Source organism: Cupressus sempervirens, chromosome 2 (genome assembly GCF_028749045.1).
Source record: "Cupressus sempervirens isolate cs-2001-9-10 chromosome 2, ASM2874904v1, whole genome shotgun sequence".
NCBI lineage: Eukaryota > Viridiplantae > Streptophyta > Pinopsida > Cupressales > Cupressaceae > Cupressus > Cupressus sempervirens.
In genome coordinates this window covers 149,457,927-149,478,741 of record NC_143119.1, presented here as the reverse complement: position 1 = coordinate 149,478,741, position 20,815 = coordinate 149,457,927, and the positions used below count along the sequence as shown (strand labels likewise).

The 20,815-nt window shown below is 36.7% G+C and overlaps 1 protein-coding gene across 2 annotated transcripts in view; it reads left to right on the top strand.

Moving 5' to 3' along the window:
• The window catches only part of LOC149571485 (uncharacterized), an 87,720-nt gene that overhangs the window by 50,991 nt on the left and 15,914 nt on the right, over nucleotides 1-20,815 (top strand). Inside the window, exon 2 of one of the 2 annotated variants that reach the window (XM_089813001.1) lies at nucleotides 10,593-10,770. In XM_089813001.1, coding sequence (XP_089669127.1) covers nucleotides 10,654-10,770 — 117 coding nt within the window. In that variant the 5' untranslated portion in view covers nucleotides 10,593-10,653. Of the gene's footprint in view, nucleotides 1-10,592; nucleotides 10,771-20,557; nucleotides 20,645-20,815 lie in introns of those variants that run through there. The other variant, XM_089813002.1, reaches the window with a different exon arrangement.

Sequence of the window (20,815 nt, the reverse complement as noted above, 5' to 3'; positions counted from 1 at the left end):
CATTACCCCACCGCCAGCCTTGAATAGAATTCTAGGACACCTGATGCTTAATGAATCTGCCCAAGCCTTCAACCATGATGATGAATAGATATGGGGAGAGAGGGTCACCCTGGCGGAGGCCTCTAGAAGCACCAAACAGTTGAGAAGGTTGACCATTAATAATAACAAAAAAAGAGGCAGAAGTAACACAACTCATAATCCAACTCACCCAGTCAGAGCTAAATCCAAAAGAAAGAAGAATACTCCTTAGGAAGCTCCATTTAACTCTATCGTAGGCCTTAGCCATATCCAACTTAACAAACATGGCTCTCTCCCTTGAAGTAGCCATAGAGTGAATAGCCTCAGTAGCAATAACCACCCCATCCAAAATTTGTCTGCCAGCAACAAAACCACCTTGTTCTTCTGAGATAATAATGGGAAGCCACCTTTTCAATCTCTCAGCAATCAACTTAGTAATAACTTTGTAAACCACATTACATAAGGCAATTGGTCTAAAAAACTCCAATTGATTAGCACCCTCTCTCTTAGGAATAAGAGTCAAGAATGTAGAGTTCAAAGCTCGAAGCATCTGCTTGCTAGCATAGGATTCTTTAACCACCTCCAACAAATCATGATTAATGATGTCCCAAAATTCCTGAAAGAATTCAACTGGAAAGCCATCAGGACCAGGAGCCTTCCCCTTAGGCATGCCAAAGACCACCTCCTCCAGCTCTTCCAAAGAAATAGGACGCATGAGATAATCATTCATTTCCTGAGTGATAAGGGAAGGAATACAAGACAAAATAAGATTTTCTTCATTATCAGCAGAAGGAGAGTCCTCAGAGAAGAGGGTAGAGAAGTACCAAATAGCCTCCTGGAACAAAGTTGGTAAGGAATTCAATTGGATACCTTGAGAATTAACCAAAGAAGAGATAGTGCTCTGATTCCGGGGAGATGGCACTGTTTTATGGAAAAAGGCAGTGTTACGATCACCTTCTTGGAGCCAATCAACTCTAGCCTTTTGCTTCCAAAAAATTTCCTCTTGAAGTTCCCATTCTTCTAGAGCTCTAGAAGCAAGGGATTCAGCCTTGCCAAGATCCTCTGAGAAACCTCGATCTCTAATCTCCCTTGTGATGACATCAAGATCTTCTTGAGCAAGCCTCTTCATAAAGTGAAGGTTCCCAAAGCATTCCCTATTCCATATCTTGAGCTGCCTTTTAACATATTGAAGCCTTTTAGAAAATGAGAACATTGCAGTACCATATGCAGGAGCACCATCTTTCCACCAACAGAAAACATAATCATGAAGAGAGGAGTCCCGAAGCCACATCAACTGGAACTTAAAAGGAGGATGCTTCGGAACATAAGCCCCTATAGTAGAAAATTTGATTTGCCAATGATCTGAACCCCTCCAATCAAGGATTTCTGAAGAGATAGTAAGGGTACCACTAACCCAGAAGCAAGAAACAAGAAATCTATCCAGACGTTCTGAGATAGCAGCAACACCAGTCCTGCGATTATTCCATGTATAGAGACCATTAGAAGGATTAACATTAGAGAGATGCAAAAGAGATATATGTTGCCGAAGAAGAGCAGAAGAAGGCCCCAATCTAGCCAAACCACCATGCTTCTCCTCCAGACTTAAAACTGAATTGAAGTCCCCTGCTAACACCCAAGGATGATAAGGATGACAATTTCTAACATATTGAATATGTTCCCAAAGTTCCTCCTTTCCCACAAGATCAACAGGTGCATACACATTAGTAACCATGATTACCTCTCCTGAGTCTAGAGGAGAAGCTACCATAGAGAGAGCTGAGCGAGAAGACATCCAGCCAAGAGGAGAAATTTTTTGAGGATCCCAAAATATAGCTAAACCACCTGCACTGCCTGTTGCCCAAACACACTGGCATTGGCCACGAGACCAAATACTAGAGGCATGTTGGACCGTAGACTCCACAGAGAGCTTAGTCTCTTGGATACAAAAAACATCAGGGCTATGATCAACCACCAAGTTATGAATAGCCTTTTGTCTAGGGATGCTATTCAACCCCCTTACATTCCATGAGAGAATAATCATCATTGGGTAGAATTGGGAAAATGAGAATCCAAAGGTTTCACTGAACCAGACTCAATCAATATATCTCCTGTGAGTTTAATCTTCTCTTGGTCTGTTTTGTGCCCACTCCTTAGAGGAGGAGTAGAAGAAGCCCGCTTAAAGGGTCGAGACATCAACCCCAAGGGGAGAGGAGAACCCTTGCCCTTACCTGATGGTAGCACATCCTTAACCAAATCAGCTAAAACAACATCATTATCCTCCAACACTGCAGGAGTCACCATAGCCTCTGTCACAGGAGCTACAGGGACCTCACAGTTCTGATATACTACAACTTGGGATGCCCCACAAGCATCATTAGGAACAGAGCTCTCATCTGGGCAAACTGGATCAGAAGAGATAGGAGGAGGAATACCCTCCTCTAGAACCATACTATCCAGCACCTCAAAGCGGTTAAAACCTGAATCAGATAATCTTTCTTTCAAAGACCTCTTTTGACCACGACCCTTAGCACGAGGGCGAACAGGGGTAAATCCATCCTTATCCTGCATTTGAGCCTTACCCTTACCTGTAGCATCTTGCGGATTCATCCCCTTGGTAGTATTAGCCATTTGAGATTGTCCTTTCCCTGTAGTATCTGCCAAACCACCAGTATTGCCAGCTGTAGAACCATCCACTCCTTTGAAACTTGAGTTACGGGGGCACTGACGTAGTAAATGACCATACTCATGACAAATCTGACAACAGAAAGGGAGAGATTCATAATCTAACTGCTGCACCCAAGAAAAATCCCCCATACAAATTTCCAAAGAATCTGGTAATGGGTTATTCAAATTAATTTCAACACAAATTCTAGCATAAGAAATAACCTTTTTATCGAGGGATTGATGTGCGATCGTAGCCGACTTCCCCAACAAAGCAGCAATTTGTCGAAGGATGTCTTCACGCCAAAATTCCAAGGGAAGATGAGGCAAGCAAACCCAAACTGGCACTGTTGAAGGGAGATCCTCAGCAGAATTAAAACCTGAATGCCAAGGTTTGACAAATAACCCCACATGGTTGTAGAAATAAGGGCCTCCTTCAAAAACACGATCCCGATCAAACATGCAAGAGAATACAACAAAAAAAAACTATTCCCCGCCAACATAATCTCCATATCGCCTTCCACCTGCCATGAGCGACGGATCCATGCCTCAAGAGCGGATAGGGAAATCCGGATTCCAAGAAATTTGCATATCAAAGCATGCTTGGTCCAATAATCAATGTCCTCCATTACAGCCGTTGGAGGAATAACCAGAACAGGGCGATCATGGCTACGCAGAAAACAACCATTAACTTTTTTCAGCTTGGAGCTCTCCCCTGAATAAAACGATTCAGATCGCATTGCATGCATAGTTGGAGAAGAACCATCTGTTCTCACCAACGGAGAAGAAATCCCAGGCCCTGCCATGCAAACAATAAAACTCCAATCCAAAATTGACTGTAGAAGATTTCCAAAAACACCGCACCAATTTGATATTTTTAATAATTGAAACTTTTGTGATTTCACGATTATAGATTAAATAAATAGTTTAGTTAAAGTACAAAGATTTTTAGTTTGAACAATTACAAAAATATTTTTAAAAATCACTAATAATTATACAAATTTAACTTGAATTCATTCCTAGAATGCAATCACATTAGATAGTTTATTGAGAATTTTCAAGCCCTGGTATCTTGAATCAAGAAGAGCCAATCTTAATCTCTTAGTACCCAACAAGAGTTTCTATTTCTTATGACATATTAAGGGATCCTTAGGTTTGCAACATCTTTGGTATATTAATATTTGTGATATCTCGGTGAAATCCTAGACATTCAAAATGAAATTGTTTGAATTTAAGAGAAATTTTCAAATTGTTTGACTGTAAGAGCAAATGTTTTCTCAGGTTTGCAAATGGTAGGACTATTATTTTCTCTAGCTGCTCATCTGAGAGAAGTATGCTTAGTCTGTTAGAAACAATATTGCTAAATGTTTCTAGTAAAATTGATATGAGATTTTTCCTTCATTTTCTACTTCTTAAATAAATTTTTATAAGGAACATAAAATATAGACTACTCAAATTCTATGTTGTTTGGCAACAATCTACGAATTGAAAGCTGTGAATTGATTTATATGGCTTAAGTATGTCAAACTTTTTCTCATTATCATTGTATATGGATATTGTATATGGATATGGTATAATGACTAATTTAATTTGAGTTAAAATATATAGGCATTGGTTAATCTCCAAACAAGATGCACCAAAGACTAATATTTTTAAAAAAATGTCAAACATGATTTTTTTCAAAGTCACGGCCAAATTTCCTAAAAAATTTGTTGTTTTCCATCACAATGGTTTTATTATCAACTTCACAGCTAAATTTTCTCAAAAAATTGTTTTCGATCACAAAATATACAGATCAAATGATGAAAATTTCAAATTTAAAAAAATAAAAATAAAAATAAAAAATTTAGTCAATAGTACAATTATAGGGAGCAATTTATAAGGAGATACCCCGTCCTTGTTTTAATATAATTGAAAAAATGCGATAATGACAATTTGAAATATTTTCACTAATTTTTTTAACATTTTTTTTAATAAGATTTAATTCAAAAGACATTTTCATAAACACAACTAAGTGAAATCGGTAAAACTCATTCTAACAGGGACAATAGCCAGATTATATAAAATGCTTCTTATCTCCAGCAAGCAATCGTGCTTTACATGTGAGCTAAGCAGAACAAAATGTGCATTGTATATTCCATATTCCAAGCCATTAACTTCAATATATCGTCAGCGTCTATCAAGCCCAAGTGTAGATTTCTTGGTCTGTAATTGATTTGGTAAAGAAACTATAAAACGATTGTTTTCGATGCATACGGGCTTGGTAGAATTCCATAAAATATTGCAGCCCATAGTTGATTAATTTGGGCCATTTTTCATCTTTATGATATTCCCAAATCATTGCAAACTTGGCTAAAACTAATACCAAGGTATGGTATATTGTCCGGGCAGCTATTTAGAGATGAAAATCATTATATACTGCTCTTATTCAGGTTTCAAAAAATTTGGGTGTTATTTTTTCAATGATGATATTGTTGTAATAAGTCACTAGTTTGTTGTACCAAATCTGCTATTCTGTTTAACAGTTGACTGCTGCTCCTTATTCTTTAGCCTTGAGTCTTGTAGGACTATAGTTAACTCCACCACATGTATACGCAATTGAATTTGTCTCCAAACACATGGCAAGGTTGTTAAGTGAAGTGTTAGTACTGTCACATTAGATGATCCACATGTAAGCTTTAAATAGCTAGAAGTCCTCTATTTATAGAGGTTATGTAATTGGTTGTTCGTGTGCAGCCAGATCAATATGAATAATGAAAGTTATATTTTCCTGTGATCTGCTGTCACCATGTCTTTTCTTATTTCTATTTTTTAATATGGTATCAGAGCAGGTAGATTTTTGGGCTGTGCTGTTGGGTCCTGCTGTTTATCATGCCAAGCGAATAAACATCCTTCCTCTGTCTGTGTCATGCCTTGCATTCCATGCTTGTATTTCATGCTTAGTTTTTTCATAGCAAGCCTCTGTATGTACAATATTATTGCAGCCCTCTCTTTGCTGGTGTTTTCTCTCTGGGGCTATGGATTGTCTTCTGTGATCGAGTTGCTTGGCTTGAATTTATGCCAACTCTTGTCAAGCTCAGTAGCGATGGAAATATCTATTTTAAGGGACGAAAACATTCTAGTTATATGGGTTCAGGCCCTGTTTTGTCTCTTCCTCCTTGCATGGAAAGATTTAGCCATCCTTGCAAAAGGCCGTATAGCTGTAATACCAAAGTGCATAGATAGACAAAGCTCAAGCAAGATGATAAAGACCACATTAGAATGGTGCCCGATGAATGTGTCTATGAAATCTTTAGATGTCTTCCAGCTGCTAGAGATCACAGTGCCCGTGCCTATGTCTCTAAGCGTTGGCTTATGCTCCAGAGAAGCTTGCAAAGGAGTGAAATTAAGAGATCTAAAACCAACATCAAGAATCCTGCTGAAATGACTGCTGGGAACAAGTCAGTACGTAGTCTATCAGATGGTGCTGCTCAGTTTGTAGCAGTGAGGAGTCCTTTGAAGAATCTTGTAATAATATATACGGTACATACTCTAATAATCGGTCTGGCATGTTGATTCAAGTTTTTTGAATGAGATGGGTGTGCGAACAATTGAATTGCATGAGGGTATTGAGCAGCTCTACAATGAGATAAGTGGGTCAATGATGTGTTATACGGAGAAGCTGGCTTGAATAACATTTTCATTTATGAAAACTATTGGCTGTTAAATCTGTGTGTTCTTTATTGGAGTTGTGTGTCTAGATATAGAAAATAGTTGGGAGATGGTATGTTAAAGGTTGTTTTTTTTTTTTCTATCATACAATAAAGATGATATGAGATGTAAGTGTATGGATTGGTAGTAAGTGGATATGTCTATTACAATATACAGATCAAAATAGTGATGGTTGTAGCAAGAGGTGCATTATCAGTTGTACCTGACACTTCAAAATTTTTTACTATATTGATGAACCATGTATCTAAAAAATATTCTTAGAGAACTAGCGAGCACAGTAGCTGGGTACCCATGTGACTCGGTAGATGGATTATTTTTCATATGGACTCAATATTAGTATGCAAGAGAAAAGTTTAGAGTTGGTTTCCCTATCATTGGATCAATGGTTTTGTGAAGTTTGAAGGGTTTGTGGTAATCCAAAACCACTTGTTTAAGTAAATCTATTGAACGGTTTGTGGTAAGCCAAAACCACTTATTTAGGTGAAAAACCTAAAAGTCTTGAAGGGTTTGTGGTAAACCAAAACCACTTGTTTGGGTGAAAGATCCTAAAGCATTTTTTTTCGAAGAGTTTGTGGTAAGCTAAAACCACTTAACAAGAAAAATAAATTTTCCATAGTGATAGTGATAGGGGAAACTAAAAATTTCTATGTTGTAAATGGGTACCTCAAAAGGCTTAATGCTGGGACCTATCATGTTTAAATTTCTTATTGTAATTTCTCCCACTGAAAGATTCTTTAGTGGTAGAAATTAAGGGAGGGTGTTGGAATAAGTCACTAGTTTGTTGCACCAAATCTGCTATTCTGTTTAACAGTTGACTGCTGCTCCCTATTCTTTAACCATCAGTCTTGTAGGACTATAGTTAACTCCACCACATGTATACACAATTGAATTTGTCTCCAAACACATGGCAATGTTGTTAAGTGAAGTGTTAGTACTGTCACATTAGATGATCCACATGTAAGCTTTAAATAGCTAGAAGTCCTCTATTTATAGAGGTTATGTAATTGGTTGTTCGTGTGCAGCCAGATCAATATGAATAATGAAAGTTATATTTTCCTGTGATCTGCTGTCACCATGTCTTTTCTTATTTCTATTTTTTAATAGATATTATTATTAAATAAAGCCAATTCCATCTTCACCAATATTGATTTATAATCAGTCTCTCAATTAGAAATTGGTTTGAATAGCCTTATAATGTAGAAACTTTCTAACATAGGAATTAATATGTGGCTGCACAATTCAGCTTGATACAGATGGACAACATATTTGTTTTGTTGGTTTCTTCCTCACATTGACAATCAGTTATGGCCTATAATCACTTTTATAAGTACTGTATTCAAACTCTGGTTGACCATGCTTTTATCACTCCATTCAGGTTTTTATAAGTGTTATATGACGTATGATCGCCAAGTAAATTTCAATCCTCCTTGAAGCACGATATCTCTTCCCTTTGCTTGCTTTGGACGTACTCCAAAATCAAATAAAGAACACTATTGTTATATGTCCTCTTGGAAATCTGTTCTACACTAATTCTCACATCATAATTTTCAATGCTTATTAATACCACTACTAAATTAAGAGTCAACAACATCCTAAAATAAATTTATTATTCAGATCTAAATCAAAATGATTATAGATTATCCATATCAGAATAAAAATTAGAAAACATAATGTTAGATTTCAGACTACACATTAGAACAAAATGCACGTCAGAAACAAAGGACTTAATTTGTTGGTCTCAGACAAAAAATTATTACAGATTGACCATATAAAAGTAAAATTATGATCTAAAACCAAAAACTGATTACAAACTATACATTAGAAAAAATACTGATCTGAAAGAAAAAGAGCTTAATCTGTTGATCTAAAACCAAATGATGATTAAGATAAGATAAGATAAGATAAGATAAAATTATTAATATCCATGAAAAACCAAAATGGTTTATGGGACTAAGCATACAAACAGAAGAGCCAGCCAAGCAAGGGCACAAAACGGTGACTGAAAAGGGACAAAGCAACAAGAAGAAAGAAAGACAAGGTAAGAGAACGATGATAAACCAATTTGGCTACAATTTATACGATGCTATTAAGAGGAAATTTAGAAAAAAAAATCATTTTTCAAATCTTTGAAACCCTGCAAACATACATGTCCAATTAGCACTAATCTAGAGATAATACATGTAGCATATGACCCATGAAACCACGTGAAATTCCAGTTGCAAGGGACGCTGAGGTATGACTCTATTTGCTAATTGGCTACCTCAGTGGGTCAAAGGGTATTCAAGCTAGATGCTCTAATACCATGTGCAAATTAAATTCAAAGATAAAATTCTCACTAATCCAAACCTAAATAAATCAGTACCAACATTTTGCCTACATGCCATCACTATGCCATCATTATGCAAATAGGGATGCTCAATTGATTCACTTGTAAATTTTATCTTTCATTATGTGAACACTGGTTTAGGCACTCTAAACAAGATTCAACTTTGTGCTACCAATACCATTCAAATTTAATTATCCATTACAATTATTTAATATTACATACATTATTTCTTAAACAAATTTGAAAAGGAGCAGTCATGATTCAACTTAAAGGGTAGGAAAATGCACACTTTTCCAGAAAGCTTGAATGAATCGAAGCTTGAGTATACATATCTATAACATAAAACGTTAGAAGAAGAAACATAAGAGAACCCAAGTAATTTGATGACTACAAAATTCTTTTAACTGGCTCACAAAGGCACTTACAAAGTCTTCACAAATCAAGCATGTATTTGTTCTCTCTAAATTGCATAATAAAAGCTAATATTCCATTAAGAAAAATTAATAAGAATTATGCATAAGATAAATTACTGTCTAAGACAACAAACCAAATCACTGTCTCCAAACTGGCCTAATTCTCAATCTTGGCATAGATCATAACATAACTTGATTTCAGACTTCCTGTCTACCAGAAATGCTCAATTTATTTATGTTTCTTTAATAGAGTCCAATATATCATCTTATTGAATCTAACATGAGCTTTTCGTATTCATTAGCTTTTGTATGTAGTGTCACACAATTATTATTACTTTTTAATTAATTCCCATAAGAAACTCACATAAAGACTCACAACATACTTAAGGTAAGAATTGATTCAACTGGACAGTCTATATGAGTACAGCCAAATTTCATTGAACAGTACACAGACATATGTGAAATAAAATGCCTTGCAAATACCAGCACTCTAAACAGTGTTATTGAGTTTCCAAAATTCTTTCAAACCCTACATCAAGCTACAGTAGAATTCATGAAGGATTTGGTCTATCAATCTGACACTCAAAGACTTGAAATGTAGTCGTTAATGCAAAACTCTTATACTACTATTTCAAAACAATCTTAATCTCTAATGATAGCAAAATAATGCTTGAATTTTAATTTGCTTAGAAACTGTACAAGAATAACAAAAATAAGACCACACAATTTGGGAGACATGACAGTTATACCAGAGTAGGCTCACTTCTATCTATATCTTTTGCAGACCATTTTTCCGAGAAGGAAAAGCTTCCAATCTCTCAAATTCCAATCGATAAACTCACTTCCCACAGAGGCCTCCCTAATCCCCATTGTCTATGGAGGCAAAATTTCTGGAGTATTTGAAACTCCAATTCTCAAATTAATTTCATGTCCAGAAGAATGAATGTAACACAACCACGATGTTACAAAGTAGAACGCTGCAATGGTCATTCCAAGCCCTGCTACCCCATATCCAGTTCAGGCGCCAAGAAAATCTTCTTGCTAAACATCCTACAATTAAATTCTAGTAGGGCCCCCCTAAAACAATATTGCCCCTATTATTATATTCTTTATAAGCCCTACTATTGTATGGCTTAATGGTTTAAAAAAATCCAATAAAGCCCTATTATTATATGGTACAATTAAGAAAGAGCTTCATAATTTGTGTAGCGGCATTGAAATTGAACCGCTTCTTTAGAAGAGAGAACAATTATATAGTCACGATTCAGGTTAAAAGCACCGAAAAAACAATCTGAACAACAAATATTTGAATAGTAGTTACTCTAATCTTTTATTAGTTTTTTACTTTTATTAAAGTAAAATCTTCAATTTAGTTTATATCAAAATCTAAGTCTAATTTTCTTTTCTGTGAGTTCTTTGAAAAAACTTATAGAGAAAATGACACAATGTTTGGCTTGCGGTAGTACTTCTACAGGATAAGCTTCCCTCTTCTTCAACATAGAATTGCGGGAAACCTGCAATACAATGTCATTAGAAATGAATGATGAGATGTGGAGGAAAATTCTGTTCTGTATTTTAACTTACACAGAGATCTCGATTTTTGGAGAGAGGAACAGTGAAGACTCACACAGATACAACCAGGTATAATTAAAGGTACACCTCACAATTTTAAGAAGCATGCACATTAATTCATACACCAAACTCTTCATTTACTTTGATATCAACACGTGCAATGCAATCTTTTAAAACAAGTTATCTTCTTCTGTGCATGGCTAACACTTTGATAATCTTTTGAAACAAGTTATCTTCTTCTGTGCATGGCCAACACGTTGATCAGCTGATAAGTGCCAGTTGCATGTTTTACAATTTTTGTAGAATTCATATGAATAAAATTAAAAAAAACTACCCGGAAATTACCATCTACTAATAGAAAAAGTACAGTTTAATTTTAATTTATATATAAAAAATACAATATTTTAGAACAACTATAGATATTGGTAAAGTTTTTTTATTTAGCACACTGTTCAAGAATTCAACTAATAGTAAAGAAGCAAGTGAAAACTATAGTCTCCTGCCATTAAGGCAGTGACTAATAAGAGTATTCATATTCTTATGAAGAGCATTTTTATTGAAATTTTTTCTCGAGCGTACAAAATCCATAGCACAAGAAAATGAGACTGCTCGAGCCATCAAACTTAAAATTACAAACTCTCACCCGCTGTATATACCCGACGAGAAGAAATTCATCAAATTTATCGTGAATACTATTGATGGACCTGCTGCGAAGATCTATTTCCAATGTTATATCGAGATTTTATGTGAATCACTGCTTTCAACCTTTATACTTCTTTCCCTGAGAAATATTATTCAGGAATAACCATATGGATGTGTTAGAGACATTGGTATCGAATTAGTCATAATCTATACTGGTGTAAGGATGGTCTAAATATTCTAATCAATTGATGTAATATGGTAAATACATAAGTGCAAGCTCTAGGAAGATTATAAGAAGCAGTGACATCCTTCAGATTGATGTTTCTAAGATGAATACCCTGGTAGTGCAGAGAGTTTGACCTGTTCACGTTAAACAATTATTAATTTCTTTAGAAGAGATTCAAATGCAAGGAAATTTCTTGCTAGGCACTTTTGGTAGATCCACATTATCAACTTCTTCTTGATGGGAAGATCTTCACTTTTAAGTTCAGAATTGTGAATAAGTTAATGTACGGGCTGAAGAATCCTCTCCAAACTTCTTGTTGAATAACCAACAATTGAAATTGGCAAAAGGAAGAACATGGTTGTTGTGCATAGAAGAATGCATACATAAATTGTGTTATAGACTATAATTTTGAACCAAATTGAAACTTGGAAGAAGAGTACTAGTCGGAAAGAAGAAAGAAGAAATAATCAAATTTCATCTAGAAGGATGATATAAAGATTTTTCTCCAAAATAGTGATATATACACACACATGTATATATCTATACACACACACAAATATATATGTGTATGTTATGTATATATGTATACATATGTACGTGTCTATATATAGATGTATATATACATATATATCTACATATACATGTATACATCTATGTATGTATGTATGTCCAATAAAAAAAGAAGGGCTTCCACATCTATAACTAATTAAGCTAAATTAGACTATAAGAGGCCTGCATAGGTAGGGGAATAATATAATTTTAGGGGCCACCCCCTACTATTCTAAAGGTCCTACTGGGCTAGGGAGGTGTTGGCAACAGATTTGGAGATAGGAAGAGAGGGCTCTTGGCTATTTTGTCTAGGGCTCTTCCAATTTTGTTTCTCCCTTCAAGCACCTCCTTTCAGCTTCCCCTGGGCTTTGTGCATTCAGAGCTATTGAAAGTGTTGAATCAGATAGTAGGGCATAGGTGGATATGCAAATTCTTATTCTAGATTCACCCATTTTTCATATTATTACGTCCAACAACTTTCATTTCAATATAGCCTGAACTGGAAAAGAAGGGGGTAGTTCTAGCTAACTGTGATAGCAGGGCCTGACCAACCTTCTGTCTAACTAAGATAGTAGGACCCAACTGACTCTCCATTGGGAGATAGGGTAACCCTATAGATAAAAGGGGTTTGAAAAGGTTGGCTCCCAACCATGGCTTCCTACAATCGAGCTCTTGGGTAGCCAATGGAAGTGTCGTTCTTTGAATAATATAGAAGGGGGCAGACAGTCTTCTTATTTCATCCAACCAGTTTGGAATCTACCATAGGTGGATAAGGCACACATAGGATGATAGGGCCCCATAGAATAGTAGGCATCAATGGATAGGGGTTCTAATGCCGATGGATCTCTTTTATCTTTTCTCTTTGATATTATTATTATTAGTCGTGTGAATTGGTTTTTTAGCATAGCAAGGGTAAGGGGTAAGAATTACATATAACTAATGAACGGAATGGATTGAACTTGAAGGGAGTGATATGGGAATGAAGAGATAGTGAGATAGAAGGTTACTAAAATAACAACTGCACAAGGTACCTACCTTTCTTGTTGATAGTTCCCTGCTTCTTGTTGGAATGATTAATTTTGTAGCCTTCTTGGGATATGCCCAGAGGGCCCTTCCTTTTTTTTGGATGGAGGCACCTACCTCGCTTTTAATATACATTACATAATTGGTTCGGACAATTGTAAATGTGGGAATAGGAAGTTTGACTTCAAAGAATATACGATAATACATGCACATAGCACAACATTGGAATGGAATCCAACACAAATAGAAAATCTGGTACCTAAGGTCGTTGAATAACCATACATAACAACTCATTCTCACTACACTGTATCTGGGTCATGGATAATTTAGCTTGGTTAAGGAGTATAGGAGGCTACCACTACAAGACCAATCCATAGTTAGATGTGCCAATCATTTCCTTAATGTTGGGATGGGACGAATAAACATTACTAAGGATCGATAGGTACCTTAGAAAATAGTAGGGGCCCTACCCTTATATGGATCTATCCAATGGTAAGACAAAGACATATTCTCTTTGATTTGTTGTTTAAAGGGGGTAAACAATGAAGCATTCAAACTCATCTTTTTGTTGAGGACCAATAGATATCACCTAAACTATCTATCTACCTTCTGAGGTGAGGGCATCGACATTTGCCTACTATTTTATAGGGGGGTAGAGAGGAAGCGGTAGCGACAATTTACTTAATAGGAGGTCTAATTGAGCTAACACGCTAGGATTAGTGTTGAAGACGAAAAACATGCTAGCCATAGTGCAGATGTAGTGATACACTAGTGCACATGACTAATGTCTACTACCTTCTCGCCAAAAATAACACTAATTAATAAATAGCTTCCTAATGTTAGCTTGGCTTTCACTCTACCCCATTGATTCTTTTAATCACCAATGCCAAGAATATTTGAGGGGGTCAAACGTCCATGAATAGTAAGGGAACTGCTTCAGTTAGTCCACCACTAACCAACTATTCTATCTATTGTATCGGTTGGCTACACCTCGCCCCTAGACCCATATGACTGGGGCCTAAGCAGTTTCTAATATTCTCATTTCAGAATAATTCCCTACTATCAATAGATCAGGGAGGAAGCGAACAAGCGGAGAAAAACACTATACGGGATTCAACATGCCTAGGGAGCCCCAATGAAAAAATTGAACCCAAAGGCTTGGACCCCATGCCTATAGGGGCACAAGGTGCAGGGACCCCACCCACGGTTTGAGTGGTGAACAAGGGTCCATAAAGGACCCTACATGTTAGAACAAACCCAACAATCTCCTACCTAATTCTTTCTCTCTCCACCAGTGGCCAACTCCACACACTCCTAGGCTAATAACAAGGTCAGGGTCCTACCATCCAATGGTTGAAACCCCCTATGCTACCATTCATCGAGGATCGAATCCCAATCCATTCAAAAATCCAACCCACTCCCCATAGAACAATAGGACACCCTATAGATAGTAGTGGTACTAGAAAAGGTCCACCTCTCCTGCTACCTTTCTTTTGAGTGGAAAAGGAAATCCCAACCCCTGTCCAAACTATAGTCGAGATTTGGGGGGGCATCTTCTATCATTTAGTTTTATTTGTATAGTCTTGGTCTGTGGTTTGGGACATACATATTTCTATCATATAGAATATCCTCAACTTTCTTAGGCCTATTTATTCATCGTTTAGGGTTGCTTGGCACGTCATCTTGTTTGGCACATTTTTCCATTGTTCGATTGGCACAAACCTTATATTAGAAAAGGTTCATTTGGCTCAGTTGAGAAAAACCCAAGCATTCAATCTATCTTGGACTATATGGTTTAGTTAGTTATCCTATTTATATAAATCACTATCCTTCTCCCTCCCTAATGGAAAAATCCCTATCAAAACTAGGGTCGGGCTCCTACTCTATAATGGCCAGTCTACATGCACCATCAATTTTGTCCTTTCTACCTAGAGTAGTGCTACTTTAGGCTTGATATACCTTGGCTTAGTATCTAATCATTTAACCCCTATTGATTAAATCAACACTTGGCCAATCGAGACTTCATTCCAAACAATAAAACAACACCACCGGTTTCAAAGGAATGTAATATCTCTATCTTCTCTGAGTTTTCATGTAGAGGTGCAAAGTTCAATCGAGGAATATTCATTCCATTCCAATTGGGACGAGTTGATAAAGACATGAAGAGATTCCCTCTTATTTATATAGGGGGACAACATAGATGGTTTGAGATCCGCTAAAGACTTGTTTGACCTATAGATAGTAAGGGGTTAACTAAATAGAAGCTTGCTAATGTTCTCGTTTTTAATATGGGCGGGTGCCACTGGGCTACCTGCCCCAACCCCTCTATGATAGTTGCAAGTGTCATTGCTCAACTCGATAGGGATGAACAAACCTAGCCCTATTGTATAATTCAACATATATCTAAAACCCATCATTGGGCTTCGTACTATCTATAAGGCCCACTTCACTTGGAAATAATAGGCGTGAATGCTCTCATCGCTCTCATTAGATCACCCGCCAAATATATCCCATTCTAGTTGAAGATAATCATTAGGGTGGCTAGATTCCCTATTGCCATTGTAGGGGTTGAATAGTAGGGTAATAGGGCTCTGTGCCAGAAGGGGGCCTTTACCTTTATAATAAGCCACAGGTATACAGTGGGTTGGGAGAGCCACTATAGCACTATAGTGGAGAGGGCAGCCTATTCTATATATATCTATGTATATATGTATATGTATATGTGTATATATATATGTATGTATGTACATGCACATATACATATATATATATATATATATATATATATATATATATATATATATATATATATATATACATACATACATACATATATACACTAGTACATTTGGGCTCATTTTTTGACCTTTATTGGTCAAAATTTTGACCTAGTTTTCAACCAAACTTCAACCAACACATTCGTCAAAAATTTTCTGGTCGAAAATTTGACCAACCAATTGGTTGGTCGAAAACTTTTGAAGTTGATAGCGCATTTCCTGCCATTAGGCATTGGTCAAAATTTTGACCAATGGTTGGTAGAAAAGTATTGGCCATTGGTCAAAATTTTGACCAATGTTTGGTAGAAAAGTGTTGGCCATTGGTCGAAATGTCAACCAATGGTTGGTAGAAAAGTGTTGGCCATTGGTCAAAATTTTGACCAATGGTTGGTAGAAAAGTGTTGGCCATTGGTTGAAATTTTGACCAATGGTTAGTAGAAAAGTGTTGGCCATTGATCGAAATTTTGACCAATGCTTGGTCAAATTTTTTTTGGGGCTCACAATTATTGAGGTCCACTTCAGCAATGGCACTTCCTGTGAAATGGCCATCTAAAACCTTTCTAATGAGATAATGTGTTATGAGCTCTTCATCAGTGGGATGGAACGTGAATCCAAGAGGCAATTGTGCATGATATGGGTGATGCACAACTGCCTCTTGGATTCACATTCCATCCCATTGATGAAGAGCTCATAACACATTATCTCATTAGAAAGGTTTTAGACAGACATTTCACAGGATGTGCCATTGTTGAAGTGGACCTCAACAATTGTGAGCCTCAGGGAGGATTCAATTCCCTCCTTTATTATTCACTATGCATATAATCCCATACACCCATTTGATCTTGAATGATGATATGTACTGAATGTTGAGTGTCTGTGCTGAGTGCTCCAAAACCATCCATTTCATGCCTTCATCTATACACAATGTCTTTCTAGTTTCTTTAATTCTACTTGCACGCCCATTTCATTTCATATGATCATCTGAAAATTGTGTCACTCTAAGCTCTCAACTATTTCCTCTTGATTAATCATCTCATAACTGCTGAATGAGAGGTTTGGGATAAGCTATAAGCATCCAAAAAAAGTTTGGCCAGATTTTGATCTAGGATATAGTACTAGAAGCTATATTTCATGCCAGTCAAAAAATCTTCTTGGCCATGGCCTGAGGCAATATGAACCAGCCAAATGAATGCCACATTCATGTTTCATGGAGAAACCCTTCCTGAGGAAGGGGAGAGTTTTATGTTGACCAGTCAGTTGATGTTCTCCTAAAGCTACATGCCAGAATTGCCAAGTTGCCACTTTAAGCCCACTCACCATGTTAGATCGTCAGGCCAACTCCCCTAGTCAGCTCGCCAAGCTGACAATTGTAGTACGCTCACCAAGTCAACTCTCTAAGTTCACTCACCAAGTCTGCCCCCTAGGCCAACTCTCCAGGTCAGCTCGCCAAGTCACCCCCACTTGCCCCACCAACTCATCACTTTAAGTCGACTCGCCATGTCAGCTCGCCAGGCTGACTCCCCTAGTCAGCTCGCCAAGCTGACAATTCAAGTACGCTCACCAAGTTGACTCTTTATGTTCACTCACCAAGTCCACCCCCACTGAGTTGCTTCTCTAAGCCCACTCACCATGTCAACTCACTTGGTCGGCTCACCAAGTCGACTGTTCAAGTATGCTCGCCAGGTGGACTTGCCAAGTCACCCCACCAAGTCATGTCACCAAGTCGACTGTTCAAGTACGCTCGCTAGGTGGGCTCGCCAAGTCACCCCACCAAGTCATGTCACCAAGTCGACTGTTCAAGTACACTTGCCAAGTTGACTTTGAGTTCGCTCATCAAGTCACCCCACCAAAGTGCCTCATCAAGGTTAGTCTTTGAGTCCACTCACCAAGTCAGCTCGCCAAGTGGCCTCACTAAGTCGGCTCGCTAACTTGCCCCACCAAGTCACCACTTTAAGCCCACTCACCATGTCAGATCGCTAGGCCGGCTCCCCAAGTGAACTCGCCAAGCTAAAAATTCAAGTACGCTCACCAAGTCGACTCTTTAAGTTTTCTCACCAAGTCTGCCCCCTAGGTCAACTCTCCAGGTCATCTGTATCCCCTGCTGTAGGTGGACTTGATCTCTAGCACGCTTATTTTGACTGTATCTTTTATTTTCAACAATACCAATATTTTTAACTTGGCCTAGCCCCATCCTATTAGATGCTTGATCCATGTCACTTTGCCAGTAATGAATAAGAATAACATGTGTATTAAAGATAAATCACTTGAGCTAGAAACTGTATCCATCTTTATGAATCTAAAATATGACATAGAAAAAAGTGGAATAGTTTTGATGGAGAAATATTATGAATGAGCCAACTTTAGCATCAAATGCCTAAATAACAATCAAAGTATACCTCAAATTCATAATATTTGCAACAATATAGAGACCTTCCTCTTTGTTCACTATCTACATTAGCCATTTGATTAGATGTATTTTGAGAATTAATGGAATGGTTCTGAGACAGCAATGACCAAGAACCAACAAAGAAAAATCTAGCTAGGAAACAAATGACTGATAAAAATAATTTTGAAACTTGAAATAAAAAACAATCATTTTATCTTTGCCCCTAGATAAAGAAATAACTCTAATAGTAACAAAGATCAACATGCACTTTAGCTTAGATAAAACCAAGTATCTGCATTACAACTGAAATGGCAGTTAAAATCTTATAATTAAGAGAGCTCAAAATTTCAAAGGAAACCCTCATATTATTCCTAGAATTGGCATAAATTATAGCTAAATCTAACTTGCACAGCATGTCGGTGAAGTTGAACTATGTGCAAAGGAAGTGTACCAATATTTTCCCCTTTTGCAACTATTTGAAATAAAAGTTGAAGTGAATCATCTTCAATCAGACTTTGTGCTACTCCGAGGTGACTAGCCAATGCCTTCATTATATGCACTATATTTCCTTCACTCACTCTGTTAACTACCTACATAAATCTAGTATGGTGTTGCCAGCTAATAAGCATGTAACATATCCAAAATCTGGTTTCTTGCACCAAGCATAAGCTATATAAAAAAAATATGATTCTAGAAGTACTAACATTTCACATAAATCACTGACCATGAGGAAATTATTAGGAAAAAGGGCTATTCAATAACCACATGGGGGACTCTAGAATAAAGAAGAGACCTTCCTGCAAATATCATTCATGACACATATAAGTGGACCAATGTTGAGTTTCCTCAAATGCAAAATAACAATCTCAATGCTGTGATTTTTATGAGACGTCAACCTGGATGGAGACCATTTACTATTTATTGTGACATTTTATTTGATGAAAACATGTAAAGCACATTACCTATAATAGCAAGTTCGCATCATAATACCAAAATTCCAAGAAGATATGCTCTTAGTATCCCAACAGTTATTGAAAACTATAGAGGAGTGAAGTAACAATGAATCTCATATTTAATTTGCATAAAATAGGAAGGATAGGAAAAATTTCAATAGTTTTCTTCAAATCTTAAATTACACCAAACAAATTTGCATAAAATGCCAAGCAGCCCCACTGCTTTATTTTAATTTTTTATTTGTTTGACACATAGATAGCTTGTTCCTGTATCAGGATATTGTGATATGGCCCAGATGAGAGCTCATTGTCAGGCAAGTAGATAGCTGTGCTAATTCATATACAAGTCCATATTTGATATGCTTATTTGTGTATTTGGTGTGTTGGGGGTTGGGGAGGAAGTGGTTATATTTGAATTAATCAAATGGTCTACACTTGTCTGTTTTTTGGCATATGTTGTATGTCAGCTGTATTGTATCTGGGGTTTTATAAAATATTGTTCTACCTATGTTCAATGCCCTTCTTATATCTATGCCCATGTGACATAGATAGCAGGCCATTGAATAAAATGGCCATATAGTATAAATATTCCTTTTTAGCCTGGTGCTCAATAATTGGTAAAATATTTATCACCTTTGTCACAAGTTTTGATAGCCTCTGTCTCTTCTCTTTCCCTCAAAACATGGTATCGATGCCGCCATCCCCCTCTTTTTCAACATCTATGGCACAACTCTTGGTTTCCCTACTTCTATTAGTTTCATTCCTTGTGCCTTTCTATCCAAACCAAATAATCAATATGCTCCTACAATTTAATGGCCACAAATCAGTAAAAGTAAACCACTGATATTATTAGAAAACAGTTTTTTCATTATAATACAAGTCCATAAAAACATAACTTGCAGCAAAAGAGTGATTTCATGAATTTTTTCCACAAATATTCCGTTGAGCATAAAACTAGAGAGAATCAAACTATTCTATAGGTGATCATGCACTGGCCAGACTAATTCCAGGTTTATCACTAATTCGAAGTTGAGATTTTATTCATCTTTTTGTTGTATTTTGGAAAACAAAAACTCTTGTAATCTTATCCACTTTAAAAGCATGATACAAGAAAAGTAAACTTGCTACTTTAAAAAGCATCAAATGCAACTAGTGTGTTTTCTGCTTTTATGGATGTCTCAAATTCATTATTTTCACCCTATCACATATTTCAAAGATCTGTTTAAAATATTGTGCCTACACAAAGATCTTATAATTTTAAGTATAGATAAGATTCTAAAGAATTTTGAATGTAGGAAGCCTAGCACAATACCTTCTGCCTAATAACCTCCCAAAGAGGTCTAAGGGCGGGATGAAGGAAGACAAGGAAAGGTGGTCCAGAATTGAGGTACAAGATATTATCTTCAACCTGCTATAATTCACAATAGGGTTAGCAAATCATTTTTTTGGTAAGCAGGAAAATCCATAAATATACAGAATTCACTAAAACAAAGTAGAAGAGTATTACTCTGTTGTATCTGGATACATCAAAATGTCACAACCCAAGAATTAAAAATTC